The sequence below is a fragment of the Acinonyx jubatus genome, chromosome F2 (genome assembly GCF_027475565.1).
Source record: "Acinonyx jubatus isolate Ajub_Pintada_27869175 chromosome F2, VMU_Ajub_asm_v1.0, whole genome shotgun sequence".
Classification (NCBI taxonomy): domain Eukaryota; kingdom Metazoa; phylum Chordata; class Mammalia; order Carnivora; family Felidae; genus Acinonyx; species Acinonyx jubatus.
The window spans coordinates 81,392,893-81,410,612 of NC_069394.1; the positions used below are offsets into that span (position 1 = coordinate 81,392,893).

The following is a 17,720-nucleotide window of genomic DNA, read 5'->3' on the forward strand; positions in this document are numbered from 1 at the left end:
AAGTCCTATATTGATGCCCTAAGTTCTCTATTTGGATATTATGTGTTATTTCCTGCCACATTCAACGTAACACATCAATATACCCATGTTTCTGACCCTTGGCAGTCTCCTATTGAAGTGATTCAACATGTTTGTTAAAATTATTTTCTATGTAAAGAGCATTGAGTATTAAATTGAACATTTGATATATTAAAAAACTATTTTTCTTGTTTGATGAGACCAAAGACAATTACTTGTTACTTTTCCTTAGCTAAATGAATCTACCTTTGATACTCAAATCACCAAGAAGATGGGCTGTTACAAGATCCTAGATGTGATGTATTCTCGTCTTCCAAAAGATGATGTTCACTCGAAGGAGTCTAAAATTAATCAGGTTTTCCATGGCTCATGTGTTACAGAAGGAAGTGAACTTACAAAGACACTTATTAAGTAAGATTTTTAGTTAATTTGGGGTTGTATTTGATTCGTTAATATTTTTGATGCATGTATTTTATGCATGTATATAATGTGAATAAATGTTTATTTAAATATGAGTTTTTATGGTTTTCTTGTTTTTTTTCTTGTGCACAAACTACTTAGGTGTACTTTAATTTAGCAGGTTGTGGGTAACGTGTTTTATCCTATACTCATCTTTTATAAGGAATAAAACTTCTTTTCTTTTATTGTTTTTTTCTACCATTTTCCTCCCTTAATAGGTTGATATATTTTTAGTGGCATGATTTACAGCACGAAGGGATTTATGTATTATATTTTTCCTGACCTCCATTTGAAATTAAAAGAATATTGCATGTTTAAGCAGGTTTTCTGTAAAATACAAAGCAGTCCAATACATTTTCTCTAAAAGTGGCCTTCTCATGAAGTTCCCTCTTAGTTAATATTGACACAGACATTGCCAGGACTCATTTGCCTTTCCCAAGCAAGCTGTTCCGTACTGTCCTCTTACCCTCACCCTTCTTTTACCTCCTCGGGGAATGATGTGCCCGGCATCCATTCATCTGCACTAACAAGAGACTTGGGCGCTCTGTTTTATTTCCCTTCATCTTCATCTCTCCGGCCTGCATGTCCACCCTGTCAGTCATCACATCTGGCGGGGGTTATCTCCTCAGCACTCCCAAGACTGGTGCCCTTTTCTCATCCTCCTTCCTTCACCTAGCGTTGTAGCGTCTGGTGTTCTTTGGGGAACCACTGCAGTGTAGTCTCCTTCTCCGTTATTCTCCCCGCTCCTGGGCTTGTCTCTGTCAGTTTTGTCTGTGCTGCTGCTAGTCTGATAATACCTCTGCAGTGTGAACCTGATTGTTTCATCCTCCTACCTGATGAAACACTTCAAAAGAACCTCATCTTCAGTAACAGGGGCCAGCAAACTTTTCCTGTAAACGTCCTACTCGATAGTAACTATTTTCAGGTTTGCAGGCTATATGGTCTCTTGCAACTACTGCAGTGTACTGGGAAAGCAGTCATAAACAATGTGGAAACGAAGGGGCATGGCTGTGTTCTGACAACACTGTTTTCAAAAGTAGTTGGCCACCTGGGCATTGTTTGGAGATCGCATTGTGCAGAATGCACTCCAGGCTCCTTAGCATGGCAGGCGAGCTCTTCCGGGAACGCCCGCCTCTCCACCTTCGGCTCACTGCCAGGCACTGCCAGTTCCCACCTCATCTTCTGAACACGCAGTGTGGCTTATGCCTTGCTGGAAGTGACACTCTTCTCTCTGCTCATAATCTTCACATAACTTAGAAATCAAAATTCGGTTCCGATAATTTCTCTTAAAACTTCGTTGGCTCCTTCGCCTGGGTTACTGTCCATCTTCCTTGTTTCCATGTCTTAACTTACCGTGCTTGTTGCTGTTGCTGTGCATACCACAGTGTGGTGAAATCCCTAGGCACTGTCTTCCCTCGAGGTGTGCATGAATATAGTGACTTGCTTGACTTTTATTTTTGGTACCTGGTACTGTGCTGGGCACAAACCTGACACTCGGAAAAGGCTAACCTGAGTTGAGATCCTGTTGTCGGGCATTGTTGGGCTCTAGCGATGATTTCCCTGTTAGGTGAATTGATTTTTCACCTGGATCTACTCTGCAGATTGTGCTATGATGCATTTACAGAGAACATGGCGGGTGAGAATCAGTTGCTAGAGAGGAGAAGACTGTACCATTGTGCTGCGTACAACTGTGCCATTTCTGTTATCTGCTGTGTCTTCACCGAATTAAAATTTTACCAAGGTTTTCTGTTGAGTGAAAAACCTGAAAAGGTAGGCTTCTGAAATTTTCACTGTTGCTGCCATTGTAGGATTGCAAGTTAGATTATATGAATTAAAATTGTATCATAATTTGCACCTTCTTATAATATTAAAGATGTAGTTCTTTGAGTTCTGTATGTATATATTTTAAAGCCAAAATGCTTCCCCATGAATTATAAGTAGCGTTAACTCTATAGTAGCATCAGCAATAACAATTTCCACTATTCAGATATTTTTATTACGACTTTTTGGACTTACAGAACTTGCTTATTTTTGAAAATCTGATTGACCTGAAACGCTGCTACACATTTCCTGTAGAAGTTGAGGTGAGTCAAATTTTTAATGGTGTTCCTAAGTTTAAAAAATTTACCAAGAGCTTATAGAAGAAAAAGCAATATGTTATGATGAACAAAAACTCCCAGTATCAAGTCTGCTTTGAACTATAAAATCTGGTAGTTTAATGTAGTTCAGCCTCTCAGGCACCTATAAAAACATGATCATAACTCGACTTTTGCTCTTTTAGCTAGTAAAGGATAGAATATGGCAATAAAAGGAGCTGGGAGGACATATGCCAGCAGTGTTTTGCTGAGTTAATTTATCTGTTCTGTGAAATTGAGATCCATCCAGATACAGAATTATAACGCTCTGGCCCTGCTTGGGTGATTTGGCAGGATAATGGGGGTGCTGTGAACTGACGTCATGTGGATAAGTGGAAAACTTGCTGTGGCAAACGTGACAAGCTTGATTTTAGCCAAGCTGAGTTTGACACGCCAACCTCAGCGATTGGTAGGAGATTGTCACTGCAGCTTTTCACAGCCCATTGGAAATGGGAATTGGGCGGGCAGAGTGCCAGAGCTCTGGGTTGTCTGGGTCAGGAACTATCATTCATGTTCACCTGTCTAGCTGCTGACCTCGACCACATCTAAGTCGTTCATGAGTTCATGTAAATGGTTGCTTCCTGCCTTGTGCCCTTTTGGAACAAGACTGGGAACTTTTCTCAAGGTGTAACACTGTTCAAAGAACTAAAAATCCAAAAAATAATAGCACTAGTGTATTAAGCATTCAGACACTTGGTATATGTCACTTCTAAACTTTGCAACAGCACTGTGAGGTGCTATGATATACCATAACCATGCAGTTGAGGAAACTGAGCTCGTAAGTACAGACTGTTAGTAATTTGGGCCTGTGGCTGCCACATCTTAGCCCACCCTGGGTCCCCAAGCAATTTGGCAAAAAAATTATTTTTGCAGGTTGGCAAAGTTTTATTTATTTTTAAATGCTTATTTATTCATTTTGAGAGAGAGAGGGAGCACGAGCAGGGGCACAGAGAGAGAGTCCCAAGCAGGCTCTGCACTATCAGCACAGAGCCCGACTCGGGGCTTGATCTCAGGAACCACAAGATTATGACCTCAGCTAAAATTGAGTTGGATGCTTACCCAGCTGAGCATCCAGGTGCCTCAAAAAATTAATTTTTAAACAAGACTTTTATCAAATTTAAAAGCATTAAAAAATATCCACAAAGAAATACAGGTGAGTGCCCTTAAGGAATGCTTTTCCCACAGATTCTCACAGAACCCCACTGAGGCAATTGCTACTAAACTAGAAAATCGTGATCAGGATTTTACAAAGTTTTAAGTGGTGTATTTGTTTTGCCTGATAGGTTCCTATGGAAAGAAGGAAAAAGTACATTGAAATTAGGAAAGAAGCCAGGGAAGCAGGAAATGGGGATTCAGGTAGGTTCTTTTTAAAAGATGAGAAAGATTCTAATAGTTGGTATTTGTTACGTAAATAAAAAATATTTTAAGTACACCAAAACATTGAAATAGAGTTTGAAAAGGTTTTATGTGGCAAGTAGAATTTTACTTTGAAAGAAATTTAATCAGCTAAACTTTTACCTATGTAGAAAGATCTCAGAATGGCCAAAGAGGGCTGAGAAATGGTATGCTTTTTCTTAAAAGTGCAAGATTGGTTGATAGCTATCTATGTTTGTATATGGATTATGTCTGTATGTTGTTTAACTACATTCAAGAATCTGTGTTAAAATACAGATCTCATCCTGCCATTCCTCTGCTCCAAACCTCTGTCAACTCCCACTTCCCTGAAGACAGAGCTGCCTAAGACCCCTGACCCACCTGCTGCCCCCCTGCTACTCTCCTGCTCACTCTGCTCCAGTAGCACTGCCCCCCTGCCTGTACCTATAGGCACCAGGCTCCTTTTGGCCCCAGGGCATTTGCACATGATGTTTCCTCAGCCTAGAATAATCTTGGTCCCAGATATCAGCGTTTTGTTTAATGCCAGCCTTTGAAGGAAGTTGTCCTGGCTTCCTGTTAGAAAATTATCTGTCTCTTGCTCCACATGCTCCTTGTTTCATTTTTTTGCTTAATTTTTCTTCATACCTTTTTTTTTTCCTGACTTGAGGATAAATTTTGGACCAGTTTTGTAAATTCTTTACATTTGTGAATTGGTTGTTTTTCAGTAGTATCTTTTCCCACATTTATGTTAGACTTTTTATGCAGAATGTACCCCGTCAAAATTTTAACTGCAAAGAAATTCTGTTAACATCATATTCAAAAATTGTATGTGGTTTAACTTAATTTCTTTGTCCATGACAGTATAGAATAACCGCTCACTAATGACAAAAGCAGGAGGAGGTGTCTTTTCCCCATTTCCTTTTTGCTTTGTTAATCTGGATTATCAGTGGAGAATCACAGGATTGATAAAAGCCTTAGTTAACATAGTCTTTTAATTTTATTAATATCATTTGAGATTAGAGAAATACATTTTTTACTAATTTGAATAAATGTATTTTGTTCTTTATATCTTAGGTGGCCCTCATTATATATCTTCCTTGTCGTATTTGGCAGACAGCAGCCTGAGTGAGGAAATGAGTCAATTTGATTTCTCAACTGGAGTTCAGAGCTATTCATATGGTTCCCAAGACCCTAAATCTACCACTGGTCATTTTCGGAGACGGGTGATCACATGTCACATATTAAAAAATATTGTTGGCATTTATAAAGGAATGGGGCTTCATACTTGGGGGAAACTAGTTCTGTGTCAGTAGTCCTCAGAGAATAGCGTGCGGAGAATTTTCCAAGATCTGAGTCCCAGCTTTCCATCCTCTAGACTCAGCAATTGGATTTTGTCAGTACAGGAAAGAAAGCTGTCTGCAAGGGCTGATTCACAGTAACCAGTCTCCATGAGATTACTGTTTTAAATCAGAACTGCCTTTAAGGGTTTCCGGTGAGAAAGACGACTACCATACTCAGAGGTCTTGCTGGTATGACTGTTGCATTCTCTCTCTACAGAAAACGAAGAAGCTGTTTGAATATTTGATGTTATCTAACTGAGATAACTGAATGCATCTGTATTCACAAATAATAGCTTGACCTCATAAACAGACAGGAAACTTGTAGGTAGACAGACACCTGTGCACCTACACAGACACACACATGTGTACATATGTGTAAAAGCATGAGTTCCACAGATACATCTGATTCCTGTCCAGGGTTCATTCAAGTTTTTTCCCTTTCCAGTTTCTTTGATGTGCACTAACTTCTTTCTCTCAACCCCTTTTCTTTCCTCCATACTGATGTCCTCCCGGAGTGGGTCCTGACCCACAGGCGGGCACCTCACTCTCTCCTTCTCCATCCCCAGACACTGCCAGGCAGCTCTTGCCCCCTCTGGTCTGCCCAGCGGCTTTTTGCCCGAGGAGGGTGGGAGCAGTGCAGCGTTTTTGAAGTTGAGTTTGTCTGTACCTTACGTTGCCTCTTGGGTTGGCTTCTCTCTTTTTTAATGACTGTTTCAAAGAGGAGCCATTCATTAGTTCTTTCACCTAGATTATGTCATACATCTCTGCTGGGCAATAAAAGAGTGTGACTTTGTTCTGTTATGGCTACACTGGCTAGTGAGACTCCTCTTTTGTGAACAAAAGAGGCATCTTGGGTTCAATCCTCGTGCCTTCAGTTTGATCGCATGACTGAGTCCTAGTTCAGATGTATCTAGTCCTTGTGAGCAGCATCTTGATATACAATAATTTTTACTGAAAAACCTGTTGAGTAGATCTGAATGCAGTCAAATATTGTAACTCCTTTGACACCTTACCAAGTATATGGAAAAAGGGACATTAAGATTATTCTAATTGATTTTTGTGGCTGATTGAATGTGGTTTTTTCTTGTCTCTTATAAACCTGATAGTGTGTAAAATTTACTGTTTCAGTGCTCATTTAGCACTGTTCCTAGTAGAACATAACATCACTTCCTGTCATTTCTAAAACCCCCAGTTTATAGAAATTATCCATTGTCTTTGGGAGGAAAGAGACCATACCCACAATGGTTATAAGAAGACTCCTTTTCCAAATACTGTACATCTTTGGGAAGTGATGTTCTGAAATAGTTCCTGCTACCAGGGCAGACAGAATTACAGAATTATGTAGGGCCATTTTATTCCTCTTTCTACTCAGTTTCTGTAAGTACTTTAACTGTCTAAAAATTTCTTCTTGGGATTTCTCAAATCTTTCTTTTCTGAAAATTATCTTCCTGGGAAATATCCAGATAAATTGTTCAGCTCTGTGTGTGTGTGTGTGTGTGTGTGTGTGTGTGTGTGTGTAAAATTTACTATGTATATAAAACCTCAATTCATTACATTTATAAAATAATTATCTCTGCTATAATTTCTAAGAGAATTTTAGGGTCAACAATGGTTTGAAAATTTTGTTCTTTTATTAAAGTATCAAAGCAAATTAAGGACTTTATGAAGTTTTTCAGAGAAAAACTCATTTTCAGTTTACTGAGAAAAGAAATGTTGGTAAAAGTTTATCTTAAAATTATGTGTCAGTAGCTCCACTTTCTCCATAACATGGCAACTAAGAATCATGGAGACTATTGTTCTCAAGATATTGAGCATTCTTGGGCCTCCTAGACAGAAACATTTGGAAAGATCTTTGTGTTTGTACAAAGCAACACATGTCTGCATGGATGCTGTAACCTGAGTATGACCCCCAAGGAGATCTCTCCCCATGAGGAGATCAGAGGAGAATTATGTATCTATAACTTAAGGAAGATATGAGGTCCTGTAATTTTTTCTAAGTTGTTTAATAAGAAAACCTAATAAGTATATTTGATATTATTACCCAAGTATCGTTGTTACCTAAGTGTGTGTTTTGTAATATTGCCCCCAAAGTCAGAATATCACATGCACTGAAATTTTATTATTTTTAATTTTTTATTTATTTTAGAGAGAGAGAGAGCACAAGTGGGGGAGAGGGGCAGAGGGAGAGAGCGATAGAATCCCAAGCAGGTTCTACACTCAGTATGGAGCCTGACAGAGGGCTTGATCCCATGACCCTGGGATCATGACCTGAGCTGAAATCAAGAGTTGGATGCTCAACCAACTGGCCCACCGACCCAGAGGCCCCTGTATACTAATCTAACAGTGTACTCTGCATCATCAGATTCTTCCCTTTTCCTAGGATTATAAAGATCCTGTGGTCCAAGATGCTGTCCTGGAGTTAGAAATGGATGAGCTTAATCAGCACGAATGTATGGCAACCATGACAGCCCTGATTAAGCACATGCAAAGAAATCAGATCCTACCTAAAAGAGAAGAGGTTTGTTTCTGCTAATCTGATGGTGTCTCATTTAATACTGTTTATTGCTATCACAGTAAGAATGAACACTTAATGTCAAATACCAAATTCTGTATCTAATAAACGTGATTTTTGTTGCTTGTGTGTTAAATTTTTTAAACAATTTTAATGTTTATTTATTTATTTTGAGAGAGACCAGGGGAGGGGCAGAAAGAGAGAGGGAGAGAGAGAATCCTAAGCAGGCTCCATGCTGTCAGCACAGAGCCAGACATGGGGCTTGATCTAACGAACCCTGAGATCATGACCTGAGCTGAAGTCAAGAGTCAAATGCTTGACTGACTGAGCTGCCCAGGAGCCTTTTGTTACTCGTCTCTTATTTTGTCATCTCATGATATCAAAGTGTGAAGTTATTTTATTCCACTTTTTAAGGTAACTTTGAATGGATTATTTCAGGGTTCAGTGCCAAGCAGTCTTCCCCCTTGGATGAAATTTCTTCATGACAAACTAGGAAATCCATCAGTATCATTAAATATCCGTCTCTTCTTAGCCAAGCTTGTTATTAATACAGAAGAGGTAAGTAATTTATTATTTCTTTAAAAATTCTTTGCAGTTTTATGTATGTACTTAAAACTCCTAATAAAGAAATGATGTAAAGGAACAGAGCATGACATTTTTGTTCTCTGAACAAATTTGTTCAACATCAATCTTTTAATCATTTTTTCAACTTGAAAATTAAATTTTATTGTGTTAGAAATGATCTTTTTATAAAGCACATGTGTTGGCACTTTCTAATGGGTTCCAGCCTAATTAGTTTATAGGAGCAAAAATGGTGAAAATATTCCTATTAATGATATTTGAAAAAGACCTGACTTTTAGATAATTGCTGAATTTATCAGTTGGTTTATGTATAGCACCACATCAGGGGAGACCTCTTCCACCGGTGGCAGTTAGGGAAGAGAGCCCTTGAGTGACGTGAAAAGTGCAGTGGGAATTTATATTCTGTGTATAAAGAACACTGTGGACAGAGACGGCATCTGACAGAGCCAGGCATGTCTCCATTGACAGCACAGACCATGGGCACATGGTCCAGAGAAGTGTGGCCACATGGCTTGGGCGGGTGAGCTAGGCCAGGTCATCAGGATTCATGTAGAGGGTGCAGCTCATTTGTTGAGCAGTAAGGAGCCACTGATGGGTGCCAGGTGGAATGATGTGATCCACGTTGCTCCATACAAAGTCCTTTTAGGCAGCACTGCAAATTGAGGGGCTGCAGCAGGGCCCGTGTTCCCCAGGGTCACACCTGATTTCTAGCTCCCAGGGCTGCTATAACAGTGGAACCACAGACCGGGTGGCTTAAACAACAGAAACTGATTGCCTCGTGGTTCTGAAAGCCAGAAGCCTGAGATCAAGGTGTTGGTGGGGATGGTTCCTTTTGAGGGCTGGGATTGAGAATCTGTTCCAGGCCTCTCTTCCAGTTTATGGTGGCCTCAGGCATTTTTTTTTTTTTCAGCACATAGATGCTGTTTTTCTTGAGTCTTCACATTGGCTTTCCTCTTTGCATCTGTCTCAGTATGTACAAATTTTCCCTTTTAATAAGGACATTGTCATTGGATTAGAGCCCATCCTAATGACCTCTCATAACTTGATAATCTTCAGAGACCCTATTTCTAAATCAGGTCACATTTATAGATGTTGAGAATTAGTACTTCAGTATCCTTTTGGAAGACACAGAACAACCCATAACGCTTGGGGTCACATGTGATTTCTAGCTCATGTTCCTGAGTGCTGACTTGATGGCTACCAGAAAGGGAGCTGGTGTCTTTATTTCTGGGTCATTTCTTGGTAGCCTGGGAGTGGGTAAGCAGGTTGACAAGGAAGCATGCTGAACTTGTTCACACATGTGGATGTGAGTTGCTTCTGAGACATCACTGAGAGATTTCCTGGGGTGTTGTGCATGTCGGGGGCTCAGGAGTGACTAGGGGAATGGTTTGCAAAAGATGTTCCAGAGGCTCCGTTGTCTTACAGAAGAAAGGATTAGAACTTGCGTTTACATTTATTATTAAAATTTCAACATTTATTTATTTTCTTTATTGATATATTTTAAAGTTTTTATTTAGATTCCAATTAGCATACAGTGTAATATTAGTTTCAAGTGTAGAATTTAGTGATTCAGCACTTAAATACAGCACCCAGTGCTCATCACAAGGGCCCTCCTTAATACCCTTCACCTATTTAACCCATCCTCCCCCCCCCCCCCCACCTCCCCTCTGGTAACCCTCAGTTTCTTCTCTGTAGTTAAGAGTCTATTTCTTGGTTTCTTCCCTTTACCACCCCCCAAGTTTTGTGTGTTTTTTTTTCTTAAATTCCACACATGAGTGAAATCATATGGCATATATCTTTCTCTGACTAAATTATTTCACTTAGCATATTACTCTCTAGCTCCGTCCCCATTGTTGTAAATGGCAAGATTTCATTCTTTTTTATAGGTGAGTTTTATACACACACACAACACACCCCATCTTCTTTACCCATTCATCAATTGATGGACACTTGAGCTGCATGTATTTCTTGGCTGTTGCAGATAATGCTGCTAGCAACATCAGCATGCATGTATCCCTTTGTTTGGGTTTTTTTTTTTTTTGTTTTTGGTTTTGTTGTCTTAAGTAGGCTTCAAACCCATTGTGGAGCCCAGTGCGGGGCTTGAACTCATGACCCTGAGGGTCAAGACTTGAACCAAGATCAAAAGTCAGATGCTTAACCAACTGAGCCACCCAGGAGCGCCTGCATATATCCCTTTGATTTAGTGTTTTCATATTCTTTAATTAAATACCCAGTAGTGCAATTGCTGGATCATAGGGTAGTTAGTTCTATTTTTAATATTTTGAGGAACCTCCATACTGTTTTCCAGAGTGGCTGCACCAGTTTGCATTCCCACCAAAAGTGTAAGAGAGTTCCCCTTGCTCCCCATCCTCTCCAACATTTGTTTCCTTGTTGTTGTTTTTTAATGTTTATTTATTTATTTATTTGAGAGAGAGAGAGAGAGAGAGAGAGAGAGCATGTGTGAGCTGGGGAGAGGGAATTCTAAGCAGGCTTTGTGCTGTCAGCTCAGAGGCAGACATGGGACTCGATCCCAAAACCGTGAGATCATGATCTGAGCTGAAACCAAGAGTCAGACTCTTAACCAACAGAGCCACCCAGGCACCCCTCTGTGTTGTTAACTTTAGCCACTATGACTGGTGTGAGGTGATATGTCATTGTAGTTTTGACTTGTACTTCCCTGATTGATGAGTGATGTTGAGCATCTTTTCATGTGTCTGCTGGTCTTCTGTAGATTTCCTTTGGAAAAAAAAGCCTATTCATGTCTTCTATTTTTTAACTGGCTTATTGTTTTTTTGGGTGAATTTGAGAAGTTCTTATAGACTTTGGATTCTAGCCCTTTATCAGATAAGTCATTTGCAAACCTCCATTCTGGAGGTTGCCTTTTAGGCATAGGTTGCCTCAACAAAGCTAAAAGGCAACCTTTGGAATGGGAGATAATTGTAAATGACATAGCTGGTATCTAAAGTCTATAAAGAACTTCTCAAAAAACAACCCATTTAAGAAGTGGGCAGAAGACATGAATAGACACTTTTTCCAAAGAAGACATCCAAAAGGCTTTTTAGTTCTGTCGATTGTTACCTTCACTGTGCAGCAGCTTTTTTTATTTCAATGAAGTCCCTGTACATTTTTGCTTTTGTTTCCCTTGCCTCTGGAGATGATATCTAGTAAGAAGTTCCTATGGCCGATGTCGAGGTTACTGCCTATGTTCTCCTCCAGGATTTTAATGGTTTCCTGTCTCACATTTATGTCTTATATCCATTTTGAGTTCCATTTTTGTGTATGGTGTAAGAAAGTGGTCCAGTTTCATTCTTCTGCATGTTGCTGTCCAGTTTTCCCAGCACCATTTTTTTTAAGAGACAGTCTTTTTCCTATTGAATATTCTTGCCTCCTTTGTCAAAGATTAGTTCGCCATATACTTGTGGGTTCATTTCTGGGTTTTCTAGTCTGTTCTGTTGATCTTTGTGTCTGTTTTTGTGCCAGTACCATACTGTGTTAATCACTCTTTCTTTGCAATACAACTTGAAGTCCAAAATTATGATGCCTCTAGCTTTGCTTTTCTTTTTTCCAGATTGTTTTGGCTATTCAGGGACTTTTGTAGTTCCATACAGATTTTAGGATTATTTGTTCTAGCTCTGTGAAGAACGCTGGTGTTATTTTGTTAGGGATTGCATTGAATGTATAGATCGCTTTGGGTAGTAACGATATTTTAACACTGTTTGTTCTTCCTATCCATGAGCATGGATGGAATGTTTTTCCATTTCTTTGTGTCTTCCTCAATTTCTTTCATTACGTTTTATAGTTTTCAGAGTACAGATCTTTTCCCTCTTTGGTTAGGTTTATTCCTGGGTATCTTGTGGGTTTTGGTACAATTGTGAGTGGGGTCAATTGCTTGATTTCTCTTTCTGCAAGTTCATTATTGGTGTATAGAAATGTAACCGGTTTCTGCACATTGATTTTGTATCCTGTGACTTTACTGAATTCATTTATCAGTTCTAGCAGTTTTTTTGGTGGAGTCTTTTGTGTTTTCTATGTAGAGTATCATGTCATCTGCAAATAGTGAAAGTTTGACTTCTTCCTTGGCTGATTTGGATGCCTGTTATTTGTTTGTGTTGTTTCAGTGCTATGGTTAGGACATTCAGTACTATGTTAAGTAACAGTGGTCAGAGTAGACATCACTATCTTTTTCCTGAACATAGAGGAAAAGCTCTCAGTTTTTACCCATTGAGGATAATATTAGCTGTGGGTTTTTCATGTATGGCCTTTATTATGTTGATGTATGTTTCCTCTAACTCTACTTTGTTGAGTTTTTGTCATGAATGGATGTTGTACTTTGTCCAGTGCTTTTCTGCATCTATTCAAAGGATCATATGGTTCTTATCCTTCCCTTCATTAATGTGATGTATTACATTGATTGAGTTGTGAAAATTGAACCACCCTTGCAGCCCAGTTATAAATTTCATTTGATTGTGATGAATCACAATTTTATTGTATTGTTGGATTCAGTTTCCTTATATTTTATTGAGTATTTTTGCATCCATGTTTATCAGGGTATTGCCTTTTAGTTCTCTTTTTTAATGGAATCTTTTTCTGGTTTCAGTTAACAATTTCAACTTTTAAACTTATTCATTTATCATACAGATCTTCCTTGACTTATGATGAAGTTATATCCCAATAAACCCAGCATAAGTTGAAGCTATCATAAGTCGAAAATGCATGTAGTACACCTACCTTGCTGAATGAACATCATAGCTTAGACTCACCTACCTTAAACATGCTCAGAGTGTTTATGTCCATCTGTGGTTGGGTAATATCATCTAACAAAAGCCCATTTTATAATGAGGTGCTGAATATCTCATGTAATTTATTCAGTGCTGTGCTGAAAGTGAAAGCCAGAGTGGATGTATGGGTACAGGAGGGTTTTAAGTGTATCAGTTGCTCACCCTCGTGATAGCATAGCTGACGGGGAGCTATGGTGCAGATGCCGCTGCCCCTGCTCAGCGTCTTGGGGCTATCATCCCACACACTGCTGGCCCAGAAGGTAAAAGTTCAAAGTACAGTTTCTACTGAAAGTGTGTGGCTTTCACAGCATGATTAAGTCCAAACATCTTAAGCTGAACCATTGGAAGTCAGGTACTGTCTCTAGTTTAATAATAAAGAAGTTTGTGGAGATCGGGGGAAGATGGCGGCATAGGAGGACGCTGGGCTCACTGCGTCCTGCTGATCACTTAGATTCCACCCACATCTGCCTAAATAACCCAGAAAACCGCCAGAAGACTAGCAGAACGGAGTCTCCAGAGCCAGGCGCAGACGAGACGCCCACGGAAGAGGGTAGGAAGGGCGGTGAGGCGGTGCACGCTCCACGGACTGGCGGGAGGGAGCCGGGGCGGAGGGGCGGCCCGCCGGCCAAGCAGAGCCCCCGAGTCTGGCTGGCAAAAGCGGAGGGGGGCCGGACGGAGTGTGTTCCGACAGCAAGCGGGACTTGACATCCGGAAGGTTATAAGCTAACAGCTCTGCTCAGAGAACAGGAGGGCTGGAGGACAACGGGAGGGAGAGCTGTTGAGCCCCCGACGACAGAGCTCAGCTTGGCGGGGAACAAAGGCGCTCGCCAGCGCCATCTCCCTCGCCCATCCCCCTCGCCCATCCCCCAGCCAAAATCCCAAAGGGAACCGGTTCCTGCCAGGGAACTTGCTGGCACCGTGCAAACGCCCAACGCTGTGCTTCTGCGGATCCATCCCTCCGGAGGGTCTGACTCCCTCCCGGTGCCGCAGGGCCCCTCCCAAAACAGATCTCTGAAGGAAAAGCGAGCTGAGCCTCCCCCTCCCGCCCCCGTGCACCTTGCCGATCCACCCCAGCTAATACGCCAGATCCCCAGCACCACAAGCCTGGCAGTGTGCAAGTAGCCCAGACGGGCCACACCACCCCATAGTGAATCCCGCCCCTAGGAGAGGGGAAGAGAAGGTACACACCAGTCTGACTGTGGCCCCAGTGGTGGGCTGGGGGCAGACATCGGGTCTGACTGAAGCCCCGCCCACCAACGCAAGGTATTCAAGACAGCACAGGGGAAGTGCCCCGCAGTCCTGCACCACTCCAGGGACTATCCAAAATGAGGAAACGGAAGAATTCCCCTCAGAAGAATCTCCAGTAAATAACGGCAGCTAACGAACTGATCAAAAAGGATTTAAACAATATAACAGAAAGTGAATTTAGAATAATAGTCATAAAATGAATCACTGGGCTTGAAAACAGTATAAAGGACAGCACAGAATCTATTGCTACGGAGATCAAGGGACTAAGGAACAGCCAGGAGGAGCTAAAAAAGGCTATAAATGAGATGCAAAATAAAATGGAGACCACCACGGCTCAGACTGAAGAGGCAAAGGAGAGAATAGGGGAACTAGAAGATAAAATTATAAAAAAAGAAGAAGCTGAGAAAAAGATAAAAAAAATCCAGGGGTATTAAGGGAAAATTGGAGAACTAAGTGATGCACTAAAGAGAAATAATTTACGCATAATTGGTATTCCATAGGAGGAAGAGAGAGGGAAAGGTGCTGAAGGTGTACTTGAAGAAATAATAGCTGAGAACTTCCCTGATCTGGGGAAGGAAAAAGGCATTGAAATCCAAGAGGCACAGAGAACTCCCTTCAGACGTAATTTGAATCGATCTTCTGCACAACATATCATAGGGAAACTGGCAACATACAAGGATAAAGAGAAAATTCTGAAAGCAGCTAGGGATAAACGTGCTCCAGCATATAAAGGGAGACCGATAAGACTCGTGACCGATCTCTCTACTGAAACTTGGCAGGCCAGAAAGGAATGGCAGGAAATCTTCAATGTGATGAACAGAAAAAGTATGCAGCCGAGAATCCTCTATCCAGCAAGTCTGTCATTTAGAATAGAAGGAGAGATAAAGGTCTTCCCAAACAAACAAAAACTGAAGGAATTCGTCACCACTAAACCAGCCCTACAAGAGATCCTAAGGGGGATCCTGTGAGACAAAGTACCAGAGACATCGCTACAAGCATGTGGGAATGCAAACTGGTGCAGCCACTCTGGAAAACAGTGTGGAGGTTCCTCAAAAAATTAAAAATAGACCTACCCTATGACCCAGCAATAGCACTGCTAGAAATTTACCCAAGGGATACTGGAGTACTGATGCATAGGGGCACTTGTACCCCAATGTTTATAGCAGCACTCTCAACAATAGCCAAATTGTGGAAAGAGCCTAAATGTCCATCAACTGATGAATGGATAAAGAAATTGTGGTTTATATACAGAATGGAGTACTACGTGGCAATGAGAAAGAATGAAATATGGCCCTTTGTAGCAACATGGATGGGACTGGAGAGTGTTATGCTAAGTGAAATAAGCCATACAGAGAAAGACAGATACCATTTGTTTTCACTCTTATGTGGATTCTGAGAAACTTAACAGAAGACCATGGGGGAGGGGAAGGAAAAAAAAAAAGAGGTTAGAGTGGGAGAGAGCCAAAGCATAAGAGACTCTTAAAAACTGAGAACAAACTGAGGGCTGATGGGGGGTGGGAGGGATGGGTGGGTGGGTGATGGGTATTGAGGAGGGCACCTTTTGGGATGAGTACTGGGTGTTGTATGGAAACCAATTTGACAATAAATTTCATATATTAAAAAAAAATAAAAAATAAAAAAAATTAAAGAAGAAAAAAAAACTATACAACAACAACAAAAAAATAACGAAGTTTTTGTTTGTAATTTATAAATAAATCAATACATACATGGAGAGTGTTCGAACTTTTTTTTACTTATGGGGTGTATAAACAAAGATTTGAGACCACACAGATTTAAGCTGTGAGAGTAGTCCCTGAGGAAACATATTTAGTAAAAACAAAGTGGCGAAAGTTAAGAAGATAGTAGCTTGAATTATATCTTAATCTGTTCGTTTGCATCAAAATAGCATTATCGTGTAGTTTCTAAAATAAACTAAATTGAATTTAGAATATGGGTACATTTTCTTTAGATTTCAGAGGTCTTGAGAAAATGAAGTCAATAACACAATGACTTCTATAATATAAGAAATGAAAGAACATTAGCCACATGCATCTACCTAATTTTTATATTCTCGTTTTTCATATACTCTATGCATTTGCATAAAATAACAGTTCTCTAGAGCTGCATATTATTCAGATAGGATAAGATTGATAAAGAGTACTTTCATTTTGATTTTTAAGAGCATAGTTATATCAGGTTTTCAACAAAGAAAAGATCAGAAGTCCATTTCCCTTGAATTGTGGTTTCAAGGACCCATGAGGAGAGAATTCAACAGAGAATCTGATCTGATGAAGCAGGGTAATTGTTGGAATTTACATCTGTTTTGGATTTAGGTCAAATCATAATATTAAATTTTAGCTGATGGAGGATATGTTCCTAAATTAATAATTTGGTTATTCAAAATGATTGTTTTGCTGTTTGACTTTTAAATTCTCTTCCAGGTCTTTCGCCCTTATGCGAAGTATTGGCTCAGCCCCTTGCTGCAGCTGGTGGTTTCTGAAAACAATGGAGGAGAAGGAATTCACTACATGGTGGTCGAGATAGTGGTGACTCTTCTTTCGTGGACAGGAATAGCTACTCCTGTGGTAAGAATGGACACGTCTTTTATGGAGTGCTATGTCAGTCTCTTGCTGATATCATAAACAAATTGATGACAGATAATCCAAGCTCCTCTTAATGACTTAAGAGTCACCATTTTTAACATTAATCGTCATATTGCTGTGGTGCTGTTATACTAAATGGCTTCATACTGCTTCAGGTCTGTTTTCTTAGATTTCTGATTTCTTAGATTTCTTTCGATAATGCCTCTGACTTTGCTTTTATTTGTAAGCTATCAGGTATTTATTTTGTTTGTTGCTTTTATTTGCTAGGACCTTGGAAACTAGACTAATGATTTCTTAAAAATAAGTGTGAAATAAATGTCAGTAGACCCTGCATATTAGGTCTTGAAAACTTCTGTTGTAACTAAAGTCCATGGATGTTTTGGCATTTGTTTTGCCAGCTTACTTATTTCCCTAGTATTGACATGGGCCCATTAATGGTTGAAATTGCCAAAAAAGTAACCACCAGGTGAATGATACTGTGTCACCCTGAGACAGTCTCGTGGCTTCCACCAGTACAGATTTGTGTGCTCTGGAGCTTTGCCATTCACATAAAAACATTAGCACTAATAAGGTATAAGAGTTTTCATGTAGTAATATTCTGAGAACATTCCTTACTAAACATAATATATGGACATAGAGCTTTTACATGCGTTTATATCTGGATGTGCCTG

General features: G+C 40.1%; 1 protein-coding gene across 1 annotated transcript in view; it reads left to right on the forward strand.

Moving 5' to 3' along the window:
* Positions 1 to 17,720, forward strand: part of PRKDC (protein kinase, DNA-activated, catalytic subunit) — a 206,347-nt gene that overhangs the window by 95,765 nt on the left and 92,862 nt on the right. Inside the window, exons 42-49 of the mRNA XM_027042809.2 lie at positions 251 to 429; positions 2,079 to 2,247; positions 2,496 to 2,561; positions 3,896 to 3,968; positions 5,061 to 5,209; positions 7,707 to 7,844; positions 8,277 to 8,396; positions 16,888 to 17,031. Of these exons, the coding sequence (XP_026898610.1) occupies positions 251 to 429; positions 2,079 to 2,247; positions 2,496 to 2,561; positions 3,896 to 3,968; positions 5,061 to 5,209; positions 7,707 to 7,844; positions 8,277 to 8,396; positions 16,888 to 17,031 (1,038 nt within the window). The remainder of the gene's footprint in view (positions 1 to 250; positions 430 to 2,078; positions 2,248 to 2,495; positions 2,562 to 3,895; positions 3,969 to 5,060; positions 5,210 to 7,706; positions 7,845 to 8,276; positions 8,397 to 16,887; positions 17,032 to 17,720) is intronic.